General features: G+C 46.8%; 1 protein-coding gene across 1 annotated transcript in view; it reads left to right on the forward strand.

Annotated features, from left to right (window-relative positions):
- Nucleotides 1-1,615: 1,615 nt before the first annotated feature.
- The window catches only part of LOC141085120 (organic cation/carnitine transporter 2-like), a 46,278-nt gene continuing 33,894 nt past the window's right edge, over nt 1,616-13,999 (forward strand). The window contains exon 1 of the mRNA XM_073570277.1: nt 1,616-2,378. Within this exon, the coding sequence (XP_073426378.1) occupies nt 1,986-2,378 (393 nt within the window). The 5' untranslated portion in view covers nt 1,616-1,985. The remainder of the gene's footprint in view (nt 2,379-13,999) is intronic.

The raw sequence follows: 13,999 nt of genomic DNA on the forward strand, positions 1-13,999 counted from the left end.
GGGTATGGCTGGGCATGTGTTTGGAGGGCAGAGGCTGGGTATGGCTGGGCATGTGTTTGGAGGGCAGAGGCTGGCTATGGCTGGGCATGTGTTTGGAAGGCAGAGGCTGACTATGGCTGGGCATGTGTTTGTAAGGCAGAGACTGACTATGGCTGGGCATGTGTTTGGAAGGCAGAGGCTGGCTATGGCTGGGCATGTGTTTGGAAGGCAGAGGCTGGCTATGGCTGGGCATGTGTTTGGAGGGCAGGGGCTGACTATGGCTGGGCATGTGTTTGGAGGGCAGCGGCTGGCTATGGCTGGGCATGTGTTTGGAGGGCAGAGGCTGGGTATGGCTGGGCATGTGTTTGGAGGGCAGAGGCTGGGTATGGCTGGGCATGTGTTTGGAGGGCAGAGGCTGGGTATGGCTGGGCATGTGTTTGGAGGGCAGAGGCTGGGTATGGCTGGGCATGTGTTTGGAGGGCAGAGGCTGGGTATGGCTGGGCATGTGTTTGGAGGGCAGAGGCTGGGTATGGCTGGGCATGTGTTTGGAGGGGAGAGGCGGACTATGGCTGGGCATGTGTTTGGAGGGCAGAGGCTGGGTATGGCTGGGCATGTGTTTGGAGGGCAGAGGCTGACTACGGCTGGGCATGTGTTTGGAGGGCAGAGGCTGGGTATGGCTGGGCATGTGTTTGGAGGGCAGAGGCTGGGTATGGCTGGGCATGTTTGGAGGGGAGAGGCGGACTATGGCTGGGCATGTGTTTGGAGGGCAGAGGCTGGGTATGGCTGGGCATGTGTTTGGAGGGGAGAGGTGGACTATGGCTGGGCATGTGTTTGGAGGGCAGAGGCTGGGTATGGCTGGGCATGTGTTTGGAGGGCAGAGGCTGACTACGGCTGGGCATGTGTTTGGAGGGCAGAGGCTGGGTATGGCTGGGCATGTGTTTGGAGGGCAGAGGCTGGGTATGGCTGGGCATGTGTTTGGAGGGCAGAGGCTGGGTATGGCTGGGCATGTGTTTGGAGGGCAGAGGCTGGGTATGGCTGGGCATGTGTTTGGAGGGCAGAGGCTGGCTATGGCTGGGCATGTGTTTGGAAGGCAGAGGCTGACTATGGCTGGGCATGTGTTTGTAAGGCAGAGACTGACTATGGCTGGGCATGTGTTTGGAAGGCAGAGGCTGGCTATGGCTGGGCATGTGTTTGGAAGGCAGAGGCTGGCTATGGCTGGGCATGTGTTTGGAGGGCAGGGGCTGACTATGGCTGGGCATGTGTTTGGAGGGCAGCGGCTGGCTATGGCTGGGCATGTGTTTGGAGGGCAGAGGCTGGGTATGGCTGGGCATGTGTTTGGAGGGCAGAGGCTGGGTATGGCTGGGCATGTGTTTGGAGGGCAGAGGCTGGGTATGGCTGGGCATGTGTTTGGAGGGCAGAGGCTGGGTATGGCTGGGCATGTGTTTGGAGGGCAGAGGCTGGGTATGGCTGGGCATGTGTTTGGAGGGCAGAGGCTGGGTATGGCTGGGCATGTGTTTGGAGGGGAGAGGCGGACTATGGCTGGGCATGTGTTTGGAGGGCAGAGGCTGGGTATGGCTGGGCATGTGTTTGGAGGGCAGAGGCTGACTACGGCTGGGCATGTGTTTGGAGGGCAGAGGCTGGGTATGGCTGGGCATAGGCTTGCCCTGACAGGAGGCTCTGTACATAGGATGCCAATCCGCCACCTGCCGGCTCCTCCGGGGGAATGGCGGCACCCAGCAGTGTCCTGGAGCTCAGCGTGCAGCACGTTACAGGCCAGGTGCCCGACACCGTGTGTCCTCTGCGGGGAGTGGAGGGCGGACTCTGGCAGCTGTAGGCCTGGCCAGGGTCACCCTGTATGGGAGTCACCGCACTTCCTCCGCCCGGCGGGTGTATATCTGCGCTGGTGACCAGAGCAGGCAGGCAGTGGCACAATCGTGCACGGCACCGGGCTCATCCTCCTCCTCCTCTTCCGCCGCGGCGCCCGCCTCCACCCGGGAGCGCCAGCCATGCGCGACTATGATGAAGCCACCGCTTTCCTGGGGGACTGGGGACCCTTCCAGCTGACCGTGTTCTTCCTGCTCAGCGCCAGCATCATCCCTAATGGCTTCACCGGGCTGTCCGCCGTCTTCCTGGTCGCTATCCCCGAGCACCGGTGCCTGGTGCCCGCCAGTGCCAACCTGAGCCAGGCTTGGCGGAATGTGAGCATCCCCCTGGAGGAGCGGGACGGGCGGCAGGTGGAGAGCAGGTGCTGGCGGTACCGGCTGGACGCCCTGACCAACTACTCGGCGCTGGGGCTGCTCCCCGGGGTGGACGTCAATGTCAGCGCCGTCCAGAGGGAGAAGTGTGTGGACGGCTGGCAGTATGCCCGGGACCTGTACCACAGCACGGTGGTCACCGAGGTCAGTCGCCGGCCCATCGCTGGCTGTTATAGGGGCGCGTTATAGTGGGGTCGGGCTTTCTATGAATGGAGCATCCTGGAAATGTCACATAGAAAGTTTCTGTTTCACTCCATTGTTTGGAAGCCTTTGTACCCAGCTGTGTGTGTGGCTTCTCCCCAGGTGGGGCACAGTAGATAGGGTGGTGTGTCTGTGACAGGCCTGTCAGGGTAACGGCTGGTCACACATTAGCGTTTTTGTGCGCAGCGCATCGTGCGCGTCCATGTGCATGCGCACCTATGTTTAACATGGCGGCTCCATGGTCTTGCGTTTTTGTGCGCATGCGTTTTTTCCAGGTGTGCGCCTAGGCTCGCCAGACGTAACCTGTTGCATTTTTGGGTCCGCTGAAAGGCGTAAAAAACGCTTGCGTACGGAATGCAACAAAATAACGCATTGCAGTCTATGGGAACGCAGGCGTGCGCATAGTCATGTGTTCGTCTGCATTTTGTGCGCATGCGTTTTTGGCGTAAAAATGTGTAGACACTGGTTTTAACCCCTAGAGAACGAATGCGCATAAAAAACGCATGCAGAAACGCATGATGCGTTTTTTGCATGCGTTTCTTTTGCGCACGATGCGCTGCACATAAAAACCGCTAGTGTGAACTGAGCCTAATGCAGGGTGTGTACCACTAATGTCAGGAGATACAATAATAGCGAACATTCAGCTGGCGCTTCAGTCCTGCAGAGACCCCCCGGACCAGTGCCGCTGACACGGTAGGGGGTGCAGCGGTGAGTAGGGTCGCTTTTGTTATTTTATATCATTCTTTTATTGATTTTTTTTTTTTTTTTTTTTTTTTGTTTTTACCTTTTTAAAGCATCACTGCCTGTAATCACAGATATGGACTTAAAGGTTAATCTCAAACATAATGACATGTCCTATGGAGAGGAGGTGAAAGTGCAGACCTGGAGATGTTTAACCACTGAGACCCCAGAGAAGGAGCCTCTGACGTACAGCGGTGTGCGCGGCCCCACGCTCTCGTTATCTATTCCACAGCTGGAGATGGCAGAGGTCTTGGATCACTTCCAACTGGGCATGTCAGAGCCCCATTCTGGGGATTGGAGGGCGTCCCAGCGCTAACGTTGGCCTGTGATTGTTGGAATCATGGAGAGGTGGTACCTTTCATATACAAGATAACTCCGGCCCATATACATATTTTGCACATCATTCATTAGTACAGTGACCTAGATCTTACAAGAACAGAATAGACACAACACTATGAATGGCCGTCTCTTCTTGCCTGCCTGCATAACCGGAGCCTCATAGCAACCCCCCAGCTGGGCTCCGTATCAGCCACACACCTCCCCAGCGATGTGCGGGGTGAGCGAATGCGCTCCACAGATCTGTGCTACAGCCATTGGGATGTGAAAAATGCTAAAGAAAGCACAGAAGCCCACATCTCTAAAAAAGGATCTAATTTGTTCCAACGCTTCAGTGTACTCCTACTCTTCCACTCCATATATATCACCGTAATGATAAAAAATGGGGAAAGATTTTGGGCATCTACCTCTTGCGTATAAATGTTTGACATTAGAAGCCAATTTTCCTGCATAAAGTGTTTGAGGAAATAGCATGTAATATTATCAGAAAAATGAGGAACTTCTCATCATACCCCGATCAAGTGATAGTTTGGTAAGAAAACCCCGTGATGGGATTTCGGGTTGTACAATCACTCTGCTAAAGTCGCCTTGTGATGGTTTCCTGTTGCCCCATAGACAGAATATGTCTAGGTAGTATATAACCTGCAATGTGTAACGCTGGGTGTCCCGTCTGGTACCCGGCTCCATTATCCCAGCAGTCCCTCATAGACTGTACATTAGGGTGTCATTGTTATGCAGTTTTCTAAAAATGCACGGTTTCATTAATGACAACAGTTAGTCAAAGGGGGTGCTTTTTCCCAAAAGTAGTGGCCCATTTGTCCATGGGCCTGGGTTGGTATTACAGCTCATCCTCATGATACTGAATAAGATGATTTAGCTGTAATGCCATAAACAGACTATTGACAAGAGTGGTTTGGTTCCTGAAAAATGAGACTTTTTTTTTTTTTTTAATCCTTGGCAACCTTTAAGGGGGTTTTCCTAATTTGGCAATAGGTGATCACTTGCTGCCTGCTTGGTGATGTGGGCTGGCGTGCCCGCTATGGGCTGGAGTGCCCGCTGGGGGTTGTGGGCTGGAGTGCCTGCGAGGGGGTGAGGGTGTTGTGGGCTGGAGTGCCTGCGAGGGGGGGAGGGTGTTGTGGGCTGGAGTGCCTGCGAGGGGGGGAGGGTGTTGTGGGCTGGAGTGCCTGCGAGGGGGGGAGGGTGTTGTGGGCTGGAGTGCCTGCGAGGGGGGGGGGGGGGGTGCAGTACACGTGATTTATCTCCGCTCCATTCATCCAGGGCTCTTCAGAGCTCCAGTTCTTGAGATTGGTGGGGGCCGCAGTGGTCGGACTCCCAGTAATAGGATGACTTTAAACTTGAAAGCATCCCTCTAAATATTGCACTGTAAGGGCTCGTGTGAGGGCGTATAAATCGGTCACATTCTCGTCCAGGAGAGTTTGGAACGTGGTTTTCTCACTTGTCATCCATGTGCGGTCCGTGTACAGTCTGTTTTTTTTAACTCAGCAGCTATTAATCATTTTCAGGACCATCTCGTTTCCTACGTTACAGAATTGTAATGTATTCATAAATCAGATGCCATACTGTATGGCATGCAATTTTCCTTTTCTCGCTCTGGCTGATTTTTGGAGTGAATTGCTGTGATATTTTTTTTTTTTTTTTCTCATTCCTAATACAGCTGTTTAAAAAAAAAAAAAACAAAAAAAAACCATGCAGCTCTGCACTGCATCATTGGATAACATTGGTCGGATTGCATAGTATGCAAGCTCTTATGTGGGGAATATTCTTCTAGGAGCACATATACAAAAACATGGGCCTACAACTTTGCATGTCATTGTTTGTGATCAGAGTTTGCATGTCCTTGTGTAAGAACACTTCCAGAGATATCACATGAGTTTTTCACAACCGCTCAGTACAATGGTGTACATATAATCCCTGGTATAGAGAAAGGGAAGAACCATAGACAGGAGAAGTGCGCACCTATCAAGACTTACAATTGTACTGCGGGTGATTTTTCTAAGCCCAGAATTGGTGAGGATCCTTCTGTGACATTTCTCTCCGGTGCTCAGGTGATCACAACTCCCAATAGAAGATTCACCAAGCTCATATCAGTGGACGTGTTTGCTTTCACAGCTACATCCATCTATACAGCTTACAGGACAAGCTATTGATCTGCCATAACAATAAAACCGCTGATAGATGAAGACGTGGCGTTAATAATGTTAATTATGCCTTGACAATGCCACCTTTCAATGGGTGGGGTACGTTAGGCAGCAAAAACCAGGAAAAATGAGTGAGTTAGGATCTGAGTGACGAGCCAAATTGAGATTGTTAGCTGAGCACGTCAGATCATGTCCAAAATATCCGGTGTTTCCAGTGTAGGCCTTAGCTAGCACATTGTAAGGAAGAAAAGCTGGCAAACTGGTGGCACGGTAATGGGCATCCAAAGCACATACATGTGCATGAAGCGTGAAGACTTGCCCACCTGTTCTAATCCCACAGGATAGATTGCCAAGAATGGTCCTTGCTGGACATCTTCAGAGTTCATGACTTGATAGGTCTAGAGCTGTTTTGCTGATAGGTGGTTTTAGGGTATGTGCAAACGGTGCGGATTCTGCTGCGGTTCCGCAGCGTTTCTGCACCTGCGGGTCCGCAGCAGATTCTGCTGCGTTGTACAGTACCTTTTATTTTCAATGGAAAAAAAAAACACAGTGCACATGCTGCAGATTTTTCCGCGCGGTTTACAATCCGCAGCATGTCAATTGTTTGGTGCAGAAACGCTGCAGTTTTACACCTCATCCATTATGAGGTGTAAAACCGCAGGACTTTTGTCCTGCGGATTTACCAGCGGTTTTCTCTACAAAATTCACACACCCAAAAAACTACGTGTGCACATAGCCTTAATGTTATGCCTGATGAGTATATAGCAATCTTCAGTGACACTGATTATTTTTATAGCACTGAAATAACTTTTCCCATTCATTCCAGTGGAAAGTTTTAGAAAATCCCACATAAAACAGTGTGCAAAGTTCACATCCCCAGAAAAACTGGTGGAAAATAACAATCCCTTTGAAGAGAACTCTGGACTGAACATCCAGAACTGACAAATGGAGCGTTCATAAAGCTGTATCGTGTTGTAATATAAAAGAATGATCTTTTTAGATAGTAGAAAACATGTCTGTGGCTTGGGCTGCACACCGTAGGAAAAGGTGTGGGTAAGTAGAGTGAAGAGGCTTTGCCATTCCTCCCAATTTCTTCTAGTTTTCCTTACTTGTGATGCTTAAATGTTTTAGGTCAAATTACTGAACACAGATAACCCAAGTGATCACAAAATGATTTTTTTCTTTTTTAATGTTAAAGTGATTGTTTGGGACGTTAACATTGCCTATCCTTAGGCCATGTTCGCACGTTCAGTATTTTACCTCAGTATTTGGAAGTCAAAACCAGGAGTGGAACAATCAGAGGAAAAGTATAATAGAAACCCGTCACCACTTCTGGATTTGTGTGAACATGGCCTAAGGATAGGTCATCAACATTAACATCCCAAACAACGCCTTTAAAATGAAGATTTAGTTATTTGATGGAAAATTGTTACTCTTCCCTGTCTGCTCCTTTTGCGTAAAAGTGATCACAACTTCGTAAAAAATGCATTGTGTGGCCTAAGGAACTCATTCAGACATCAGTGGTTTTTCTTGTGTGCAATTCGTGTCAGGGTTTTTTTATCTGATTTTCATCAGTTTGATCAGTCTTTATGATCAATTTCATCAGTTTTTTGAGGTTTCTGAAGATTCTCCTATCACTCAGTCCAGGAAAAACAGCCAGCATTTGAATGACGTGGGTGATGCCATGTTTAGCCCTACTCAGTTCTATAAATGCATGTATGTTACAGGAGTGCATGATTTCCGATTCCAAAAACTAATCGGAAAAAAAACTGGAATAACCCTGTAAAGAAGTTGTCCACCATGCTCCAAAATAATAAAATGAAGTATCCTCACCTTACTGACCACCCGCTGCTCCTCTTCCACTATTGCTTATAGACCCGCATACACATTGGAGATGTTGGCCTTGCTGAGAGTCCCTGTGGGTAGGGGAATCAGGAGATATTGTTAGGCCACAGCTATCTGATGGGTGTCTCCGTACTTCTAGTCTGCCCCAGATGGATATGTGACCAGTCATTTCCTACAGTTCAACACATCACCACTGCAGCCAGTGATTGGTCCCATCGTTCCTATGTCCTTCCAGGTGAACAGGAGGTGCAGAGATTGTCAGGAAACGCAGGCTGCATTTGAGGAGTAGTGGTGGAGGATTGGTATCATGATTACAATTATTTTATTTTTTAGCACTTTAATTATGGTTTTAAAAGAAATTTTGGAGGACTTCCCCTATAAAGCAAATCTGTCATCAGGATTGTGCTCAGTAAATTACAGACCGTGTCAGGTAGTCGCCATTATACCGATTAAAATGATACCGAGTTGAACAAATCCGGCTTGTGGTGGTTGTTTAATCTTTATTTGCAGTTTTCAGTGAATGAAATTCTGGTGATTTGGGGCGGCCTGTGAGGGGGCTTCATAGGGTGCTCTGGCCTCATCATCATCCTTCTGGACTTAAATGACAGGTCACTGATCCCTCACTGACCTGCCCCACACTTTACATGCAGCACTTGTGCAGTTAGTTTTTTTTTTTTTTCTTTTTTTAAAGACCACAATATTAACTCCACTAAAATGGCGGCGGCACATGGGCATTAGCAGCTTATGCCCAGAGTCAGTCAGACACAAGTGCTGAGTTGTTCCTTTCACTGCTATCATCTGTACTCCAAATGAATATGTTCTGAAGCTGAAGGTAGACTGGGGAATGGCAGAATTTTTGCTTTCTTGACCTTTTTTCAGAGAATATGAATGAAAACACCAAAACTTTTCCTCCACTCATGGTTAGTGGTTGAGTGAAGCCATTTAGGCTGTGTGCCCACGATGCGATTTTTTAAGCGTTTTTGGCGCGAAAACGTTTAAAAATCGTGTACAGAACGCCCCCCCATGCATTCCTATGGCATTCCGCACATGCTGTGCTAATGCTGCGCTTTTTTTCCACGGCGGAATCGCATCGCGGAAAAAAATCGCAGCATGGTCATTCTTTTGTGCGGAATCGCAAAGAATTCCCGCTATTCCGCACCCATAGGAATGCATGAGAATCGCTTACTTCCCGCATGTGGCTATGCCCACCATGCGGGAAGTTAAGCGTCTCATGTGCGGTTGGTACCCACGGTGTGGAGGAGAGGAGACTGTCCTCCAGGCCCTGGGTACCATACCCCTGTAAAAAAAAAAAAAAAAAAGAATAAAAAAATCGGGATATATTTACCTTCCAACGTCCCGCGCTGCATTCCCGGCCTCAGCGTTCCTAGTAATGCCTTGCGGCAAGGTCCTGTAATGATGTAGTCTCGCGAGATCGCTATAGTAACGCGAGACCAAGTCATCACAGGTCTCGCAAGGCATCTCTGGGAACGCTGTGGCCCAGGATGGCAGCGCGGGACGTCAGAAGGTAAATATACCCCGATTTTTTTTTTTTTTTTTTTTTTTTATTTTTATTTTTTTATCATTTTTAACATCCTATCTTTTACTATTGATGTCGCATAGGTGGTCTCAATAGTAAAAAGCTGCTCACACTTGTCAAACACTATGTTTGACGAGTGTGACCAACCTGTCAATCACTTTCCAAGCGATGTTTCAAATCGCTTGGAAAGTGCTTGAGAAAATCGCAAACAGAATCGCGGTGAAATCGCGCTGAAAAAAACACGCGATTTCTGGGAAGGAGTCAGGTTTTTAGTGTGCGTTATAACACGCAACGTGGGCACATAGCCTTATTGTCAAACTACTGTGTTTTCTCTTTTTAAATCATAATGAAAACTCACAACATCCAAATGACCCTGATCAAAAGTTTACATACCCCAATCCTTAATACCGTGTATTGCCTCCTCTTACATCAATGACAGCTTGAAGTCTTTTGTGGTAGTTGTGGATGAGGTTATTTATTTTCTCAGATGGTAAAGCTGCCCACTCTTCTTAGGAAAAATCCTCCAGTTCCTGTAATTTTCTGGGCTGTCTAGCATGAACTACACACTTGAGATCTCCCCAGACTGTCTCAATGATATTGAGGTCAGGAGACTGAGATAGCCACTCCAGAACCTTCACTTTGTTCTGCTGTAGCCAATGACAGGTCGACTTGGCCTTGTGTTTTGGATCGTTGTCATGTAGGAACATCCAAGTACGTCCCATGCACAGCTTCCAGGCTGATGATTACAAATTTGCCTCCAGTATTTGCTGATAAATTGCTGCATTCATCTTTCCTTCAACTTTGACCAAGTTTACTGTGCCTTTGTAGCTCACACATCCCCAAAAGATCAGCGACCTTGATCTTGTTGACCTCTCTCCAAATGTAACGTTTATGGTTGTGGCCAAAAAGTTCGATTTTGGTCTCCTCTTTTTTCTTTGCTCTATTAAAATGATTTTCATAACTTTACACGCTGGACAAAATTGTTAGAAAGTCTAAAAATAAAAGTTTAGCTACTCTCTAAGTAAACTGATCAGATACAGATAAAAAGGGGAATAAAATAAAGTATAGCTTATATTGGTATTTATTAGAAGTTGGTAATGTTTCCTATTCATCATGGAAGAGCATTACAAAACCAAGACTGGATAGCGAATAGCCTGTAGTCCCAGAAATCCATGTGGAGTAGAAGAGCCTGCGATCGGCCACTCTTGTGCCTTGACCAGATTAGGAATGTCTGTCATTATGACCAGGATATATACAATACAGAGGGTTTTCCATTAATGTCCTCCTGACACCCCCAGTTGTTGGTGAGGGGCAGCTAGAGAAGCAGTTTTGTCAGGAGAGACTTTATGCCACAGAGGACTTTTTCTGGTTTACTAGTAATACCTTTCTATTTGGACATGTTCTCTTGAGTCGAGGAGACCCGTTTAAGGATAAGCTGAGGTAGCTTTTCCACATTTTGCCACTGACCACTGTTAAAGCTCCAGATAGAAAGCTAAATTGTTGGCAGAGGTTCTTGGTTTCACTCCTCCCGCGGTATGTGATGACCATTTCATTTAGTGCTTTATGTCATAGACCGTTATCTAAATAGGAACCTTGGAGAAGGAATTCATGATATGGGACGCAGGGCAGAATGACAGAAGCAAGTGTCTCCGCTGAGGAGAGCCAGAATCGCTGGAGGACAGGAACGTTTTCATGAAGGGACTCGACTACAAACGCATTAATCCCGACTAGTAATTTCTTAAAGGGCCCTACCCACCAAGAACAGTGTAAGAAGAGTGTATTAATTCACTGGAAGGTCCTGCAGCCCATTGTGCAGGTAGGGCAACTCGACCTCCCCTACGTCGTGGCTTTACCTTTCTGTTCACTGGATCAATGGTAACATTAACAATGGGGAGTGCGTAGTAAGCCGCTTCGAGTCCTTCAAATACATTGGATGGCTGACTAAAATCCGTGGCTTTGGATGTCATGTGAATGATGACATTTAGATTTCTAGACTTGATAAAGGCATAGTGCTCGTCTAAAGGGAACCAGCTATCGGATGTACCCCTCTAACCATTGGCACCATGTTTTTAGACATCTAATTTACTTTGTACCAGTTTATTCATTACATTCCTTCAGCTTGGTATGCATCAACAAATGAACTTTGAACTTTAAAAGGGTTGTTCAAATTTATCACCTATCCACAGGATCACTGGGGGTCGCCCAACAATCCCCATAAGGCTATGAAGTAATTTGTCAGGATGGAGAAGTGTACAAGCATGCAACCATAGCTCCATTCGCTGTCTACAGCAGTCCCATAGACAATGAATGGCCCTTCTGAGCCCTGTTCCCAGGATCAATGAAGGTCAAAGGACTTAGCGTTGGGATCCTCAGCTGAAATTCTACCTCACATGGAAATTTAACAGAGAAATGTAACCACGATAATGTAGAATGTGACTGTGTAAAATGAAGGGGCATGGGGGGGATGGAGTGCTTTTTCAAATCAACGGGATTTAGTCTCCCAAACTATTTATATGCATATGTAGCTCTTTCAAAGACATGTCCAGCCATACCTTTACATGACCAGTCTATTCCTCCGTTCCTGAGAAATCAGTGTTTTAATTGATATGCTGAAGAACAGTGATATGGTGTATCTGAAACCTGAGTCACTCCAGCTCTATTCCCCATCCAGGTCCGCTGCCTCCTCCCTACTGATGGCCCCTGTTCTGTATATCTTCAGGCAAAGAAGCCCTCAGGGTGAGGTGGTGCTGGGTGAGGAAAAGAGCTGGAGTGACCAAGGTTTTCAGTATGAATTTTCGCAGTTAAAAATTGTCATTATTCTTGTCTTTGACCTTTTCATGACCCTTCAGTGAAAGAAGTCGTGTGTTTAGTAGAATGTCTACAAATAGTGCAAAAAAATCTCACCTATATAAAATAATAAACTGGAGTACATTTGCGCAAAAAAAATTACGAATTCCCAATTAAGTAATTCACTGAAAACATCTAGAAGGCCTAAACCCCGTTCACAGTGGCCAACAAAAAAACGAGAACATAAAAAAGTGACTTTAAAAAGGGTGCAAATGAAAAACTGAATGGGCCAGATAGATGAGCCTGTGGCGGCTTGCAGCTTCCTCTGTGTTGTGGTGTAGGCCACCATGTATCCATTGTAGCTAAGAATACGGATCAAGTTTGTATTATAGGTCTATTATTATTAGAAGGATGAGAATATTAAGATAAGCTAATATTTCCTTGAACTTTGTGTCGAGCTAACAAGGCAATGCCTCGTGAGTGGGGAAAGAACTATAATTTGTGACAAGACTTAGTCATATGGTCATTTCCTCTTAAGTTTGGTTAGCTCCGTAGCAATATTAGAAATTTCTGCATTACTAAGGAGTTATAGTAAATGGTGAAAAAAGACCTTCCAGGTAATCTGTATATAGACACAGAGCCTCGATGACCTTTTATAATGTTCGCAGTATATTGCCCCACACATGCTGCCAGTCTTGATCTGCCCGCTCCTTCATTGTCGGCACACAGCTTATCATCCTGTTGGGTCTTTTAACCTCAGGAGCAGGAAATAAGGTTGAACATTCTAAAACTAAGAATGGACTCAAATGAGGGTCAGGCTATGTTCACACATAACGTTTATGCCATGTTTTTTCCTGCAGCCAAAATCTGCTCTATTGGCAAAAGTCCAAAACCCGCATTTTTGACGCATTTTTTGGATGCAGATTCTGTTTGCCTACAGTACATGTTTAATGGTGTTAGTTTTATTCACAAACTGCTGTAAAAAAACATCTGAAGGTTTTCATTTTATCATAGCTTTCTGTGAGTGAACACTTAGGCTGTGTTCACACGTAGCGTTTTTTTGCGGATTTGCCAAAAAATCCGCTCAAACGCCTAAAATAAGCTTCCCATGCATTTTGTACTTTTTGTGCATATTGATGCGTTTTTTACCGCAAAAAAATCGCTTTGCGGTAAAAAGCGCAGCATTCTCATTAATTTCTTGGAAAATTCCGCATTTCTAGTTATTTCCAATGAGACTGGGGACGCGCGGGAAAAACGCATAAAAACCACGCGTTTTTTAACCAAAAACGCGCGGAAAACGCGCGTTTTCTGGGAAGGAGTCCGGTTTTTAAGCAGAAATTTTCTGCTACGTGTGCACGTAGCCTTAAAGGGAACCTGTTAGCAGTTTTGCCGCTATAAGATGCGGCCGCTGCCTTTCAGGGCTTATCTACTGCATTCTATAATGCTGTAGATAATGAGAAGAAAAATAAGTTTTATTATACTCATCCGGGGGGGGAGCGGTCTGGGCCGATGGGTGTCACTGGTCCGGCGCCGCCCTCCTGCGTGCTTCATCGCTCCCTGGAATCACGCTCCTGCACAGGTGTACTTATCTGTCCTGTTGAGGGCAGAGTAAAGTACTGCAGTGTGCAGGCGCCGGGCCTCTCTGACCTTTCCCAGCACCTGCGCACTGCAGTACTTTACTCTGACCTCAACAGGACAGATAAGTACGCTTGCGCAGGAGCGCAATGCTGGGGAGCCATGAAGCAAGCAGGAGGGCAGCAATCATAAGAAGATGGGAGGCCCCGGACCTGCAACACCCATCAGACCGGACCGCCCCCCAGGTGAGTATAATAAGTTATTTTTCTTATCTTGCAGGTCGGACCGGGGGCTTATCTACAGCATTATAGAATGCTGAAACAGAAAACTGAGCCGGAGTATGACTTGAATAACATGTATGATGCATGTTCACGCTGGCCATGGAAACAAACAAAATCAAAGAAAAGACATTGTGTGCATATACCCTAATGTTGATAAGTAAAAAAGCAAGTGCACTGAATAATTAACATAGAGTACTTAGTAAACACTGTTTTTGATTAAAAAAAAAGCATAAAGCTGTCCCACCGCGACAAGGTGTACCCCACTGGAAAAGGACCTACACTCTCTAATGTTAAAACCTACCT

Source organism: Dendrobates tinctorius, unplaced genomic scaffold (genome assembly GCF_039654945.1).
Source record: "Dendrobates tinctorius isolate UK_male_01 unplaced genomic scaffold, ASM3965494v1 ptg000001l, whole genome shotgun sequence".
NCBI lineage: Eukaryota > Metazoa > Chordata > Amphibia > Anura > Dendrobatidae > Dendrobates > Dendrobates tinctorius.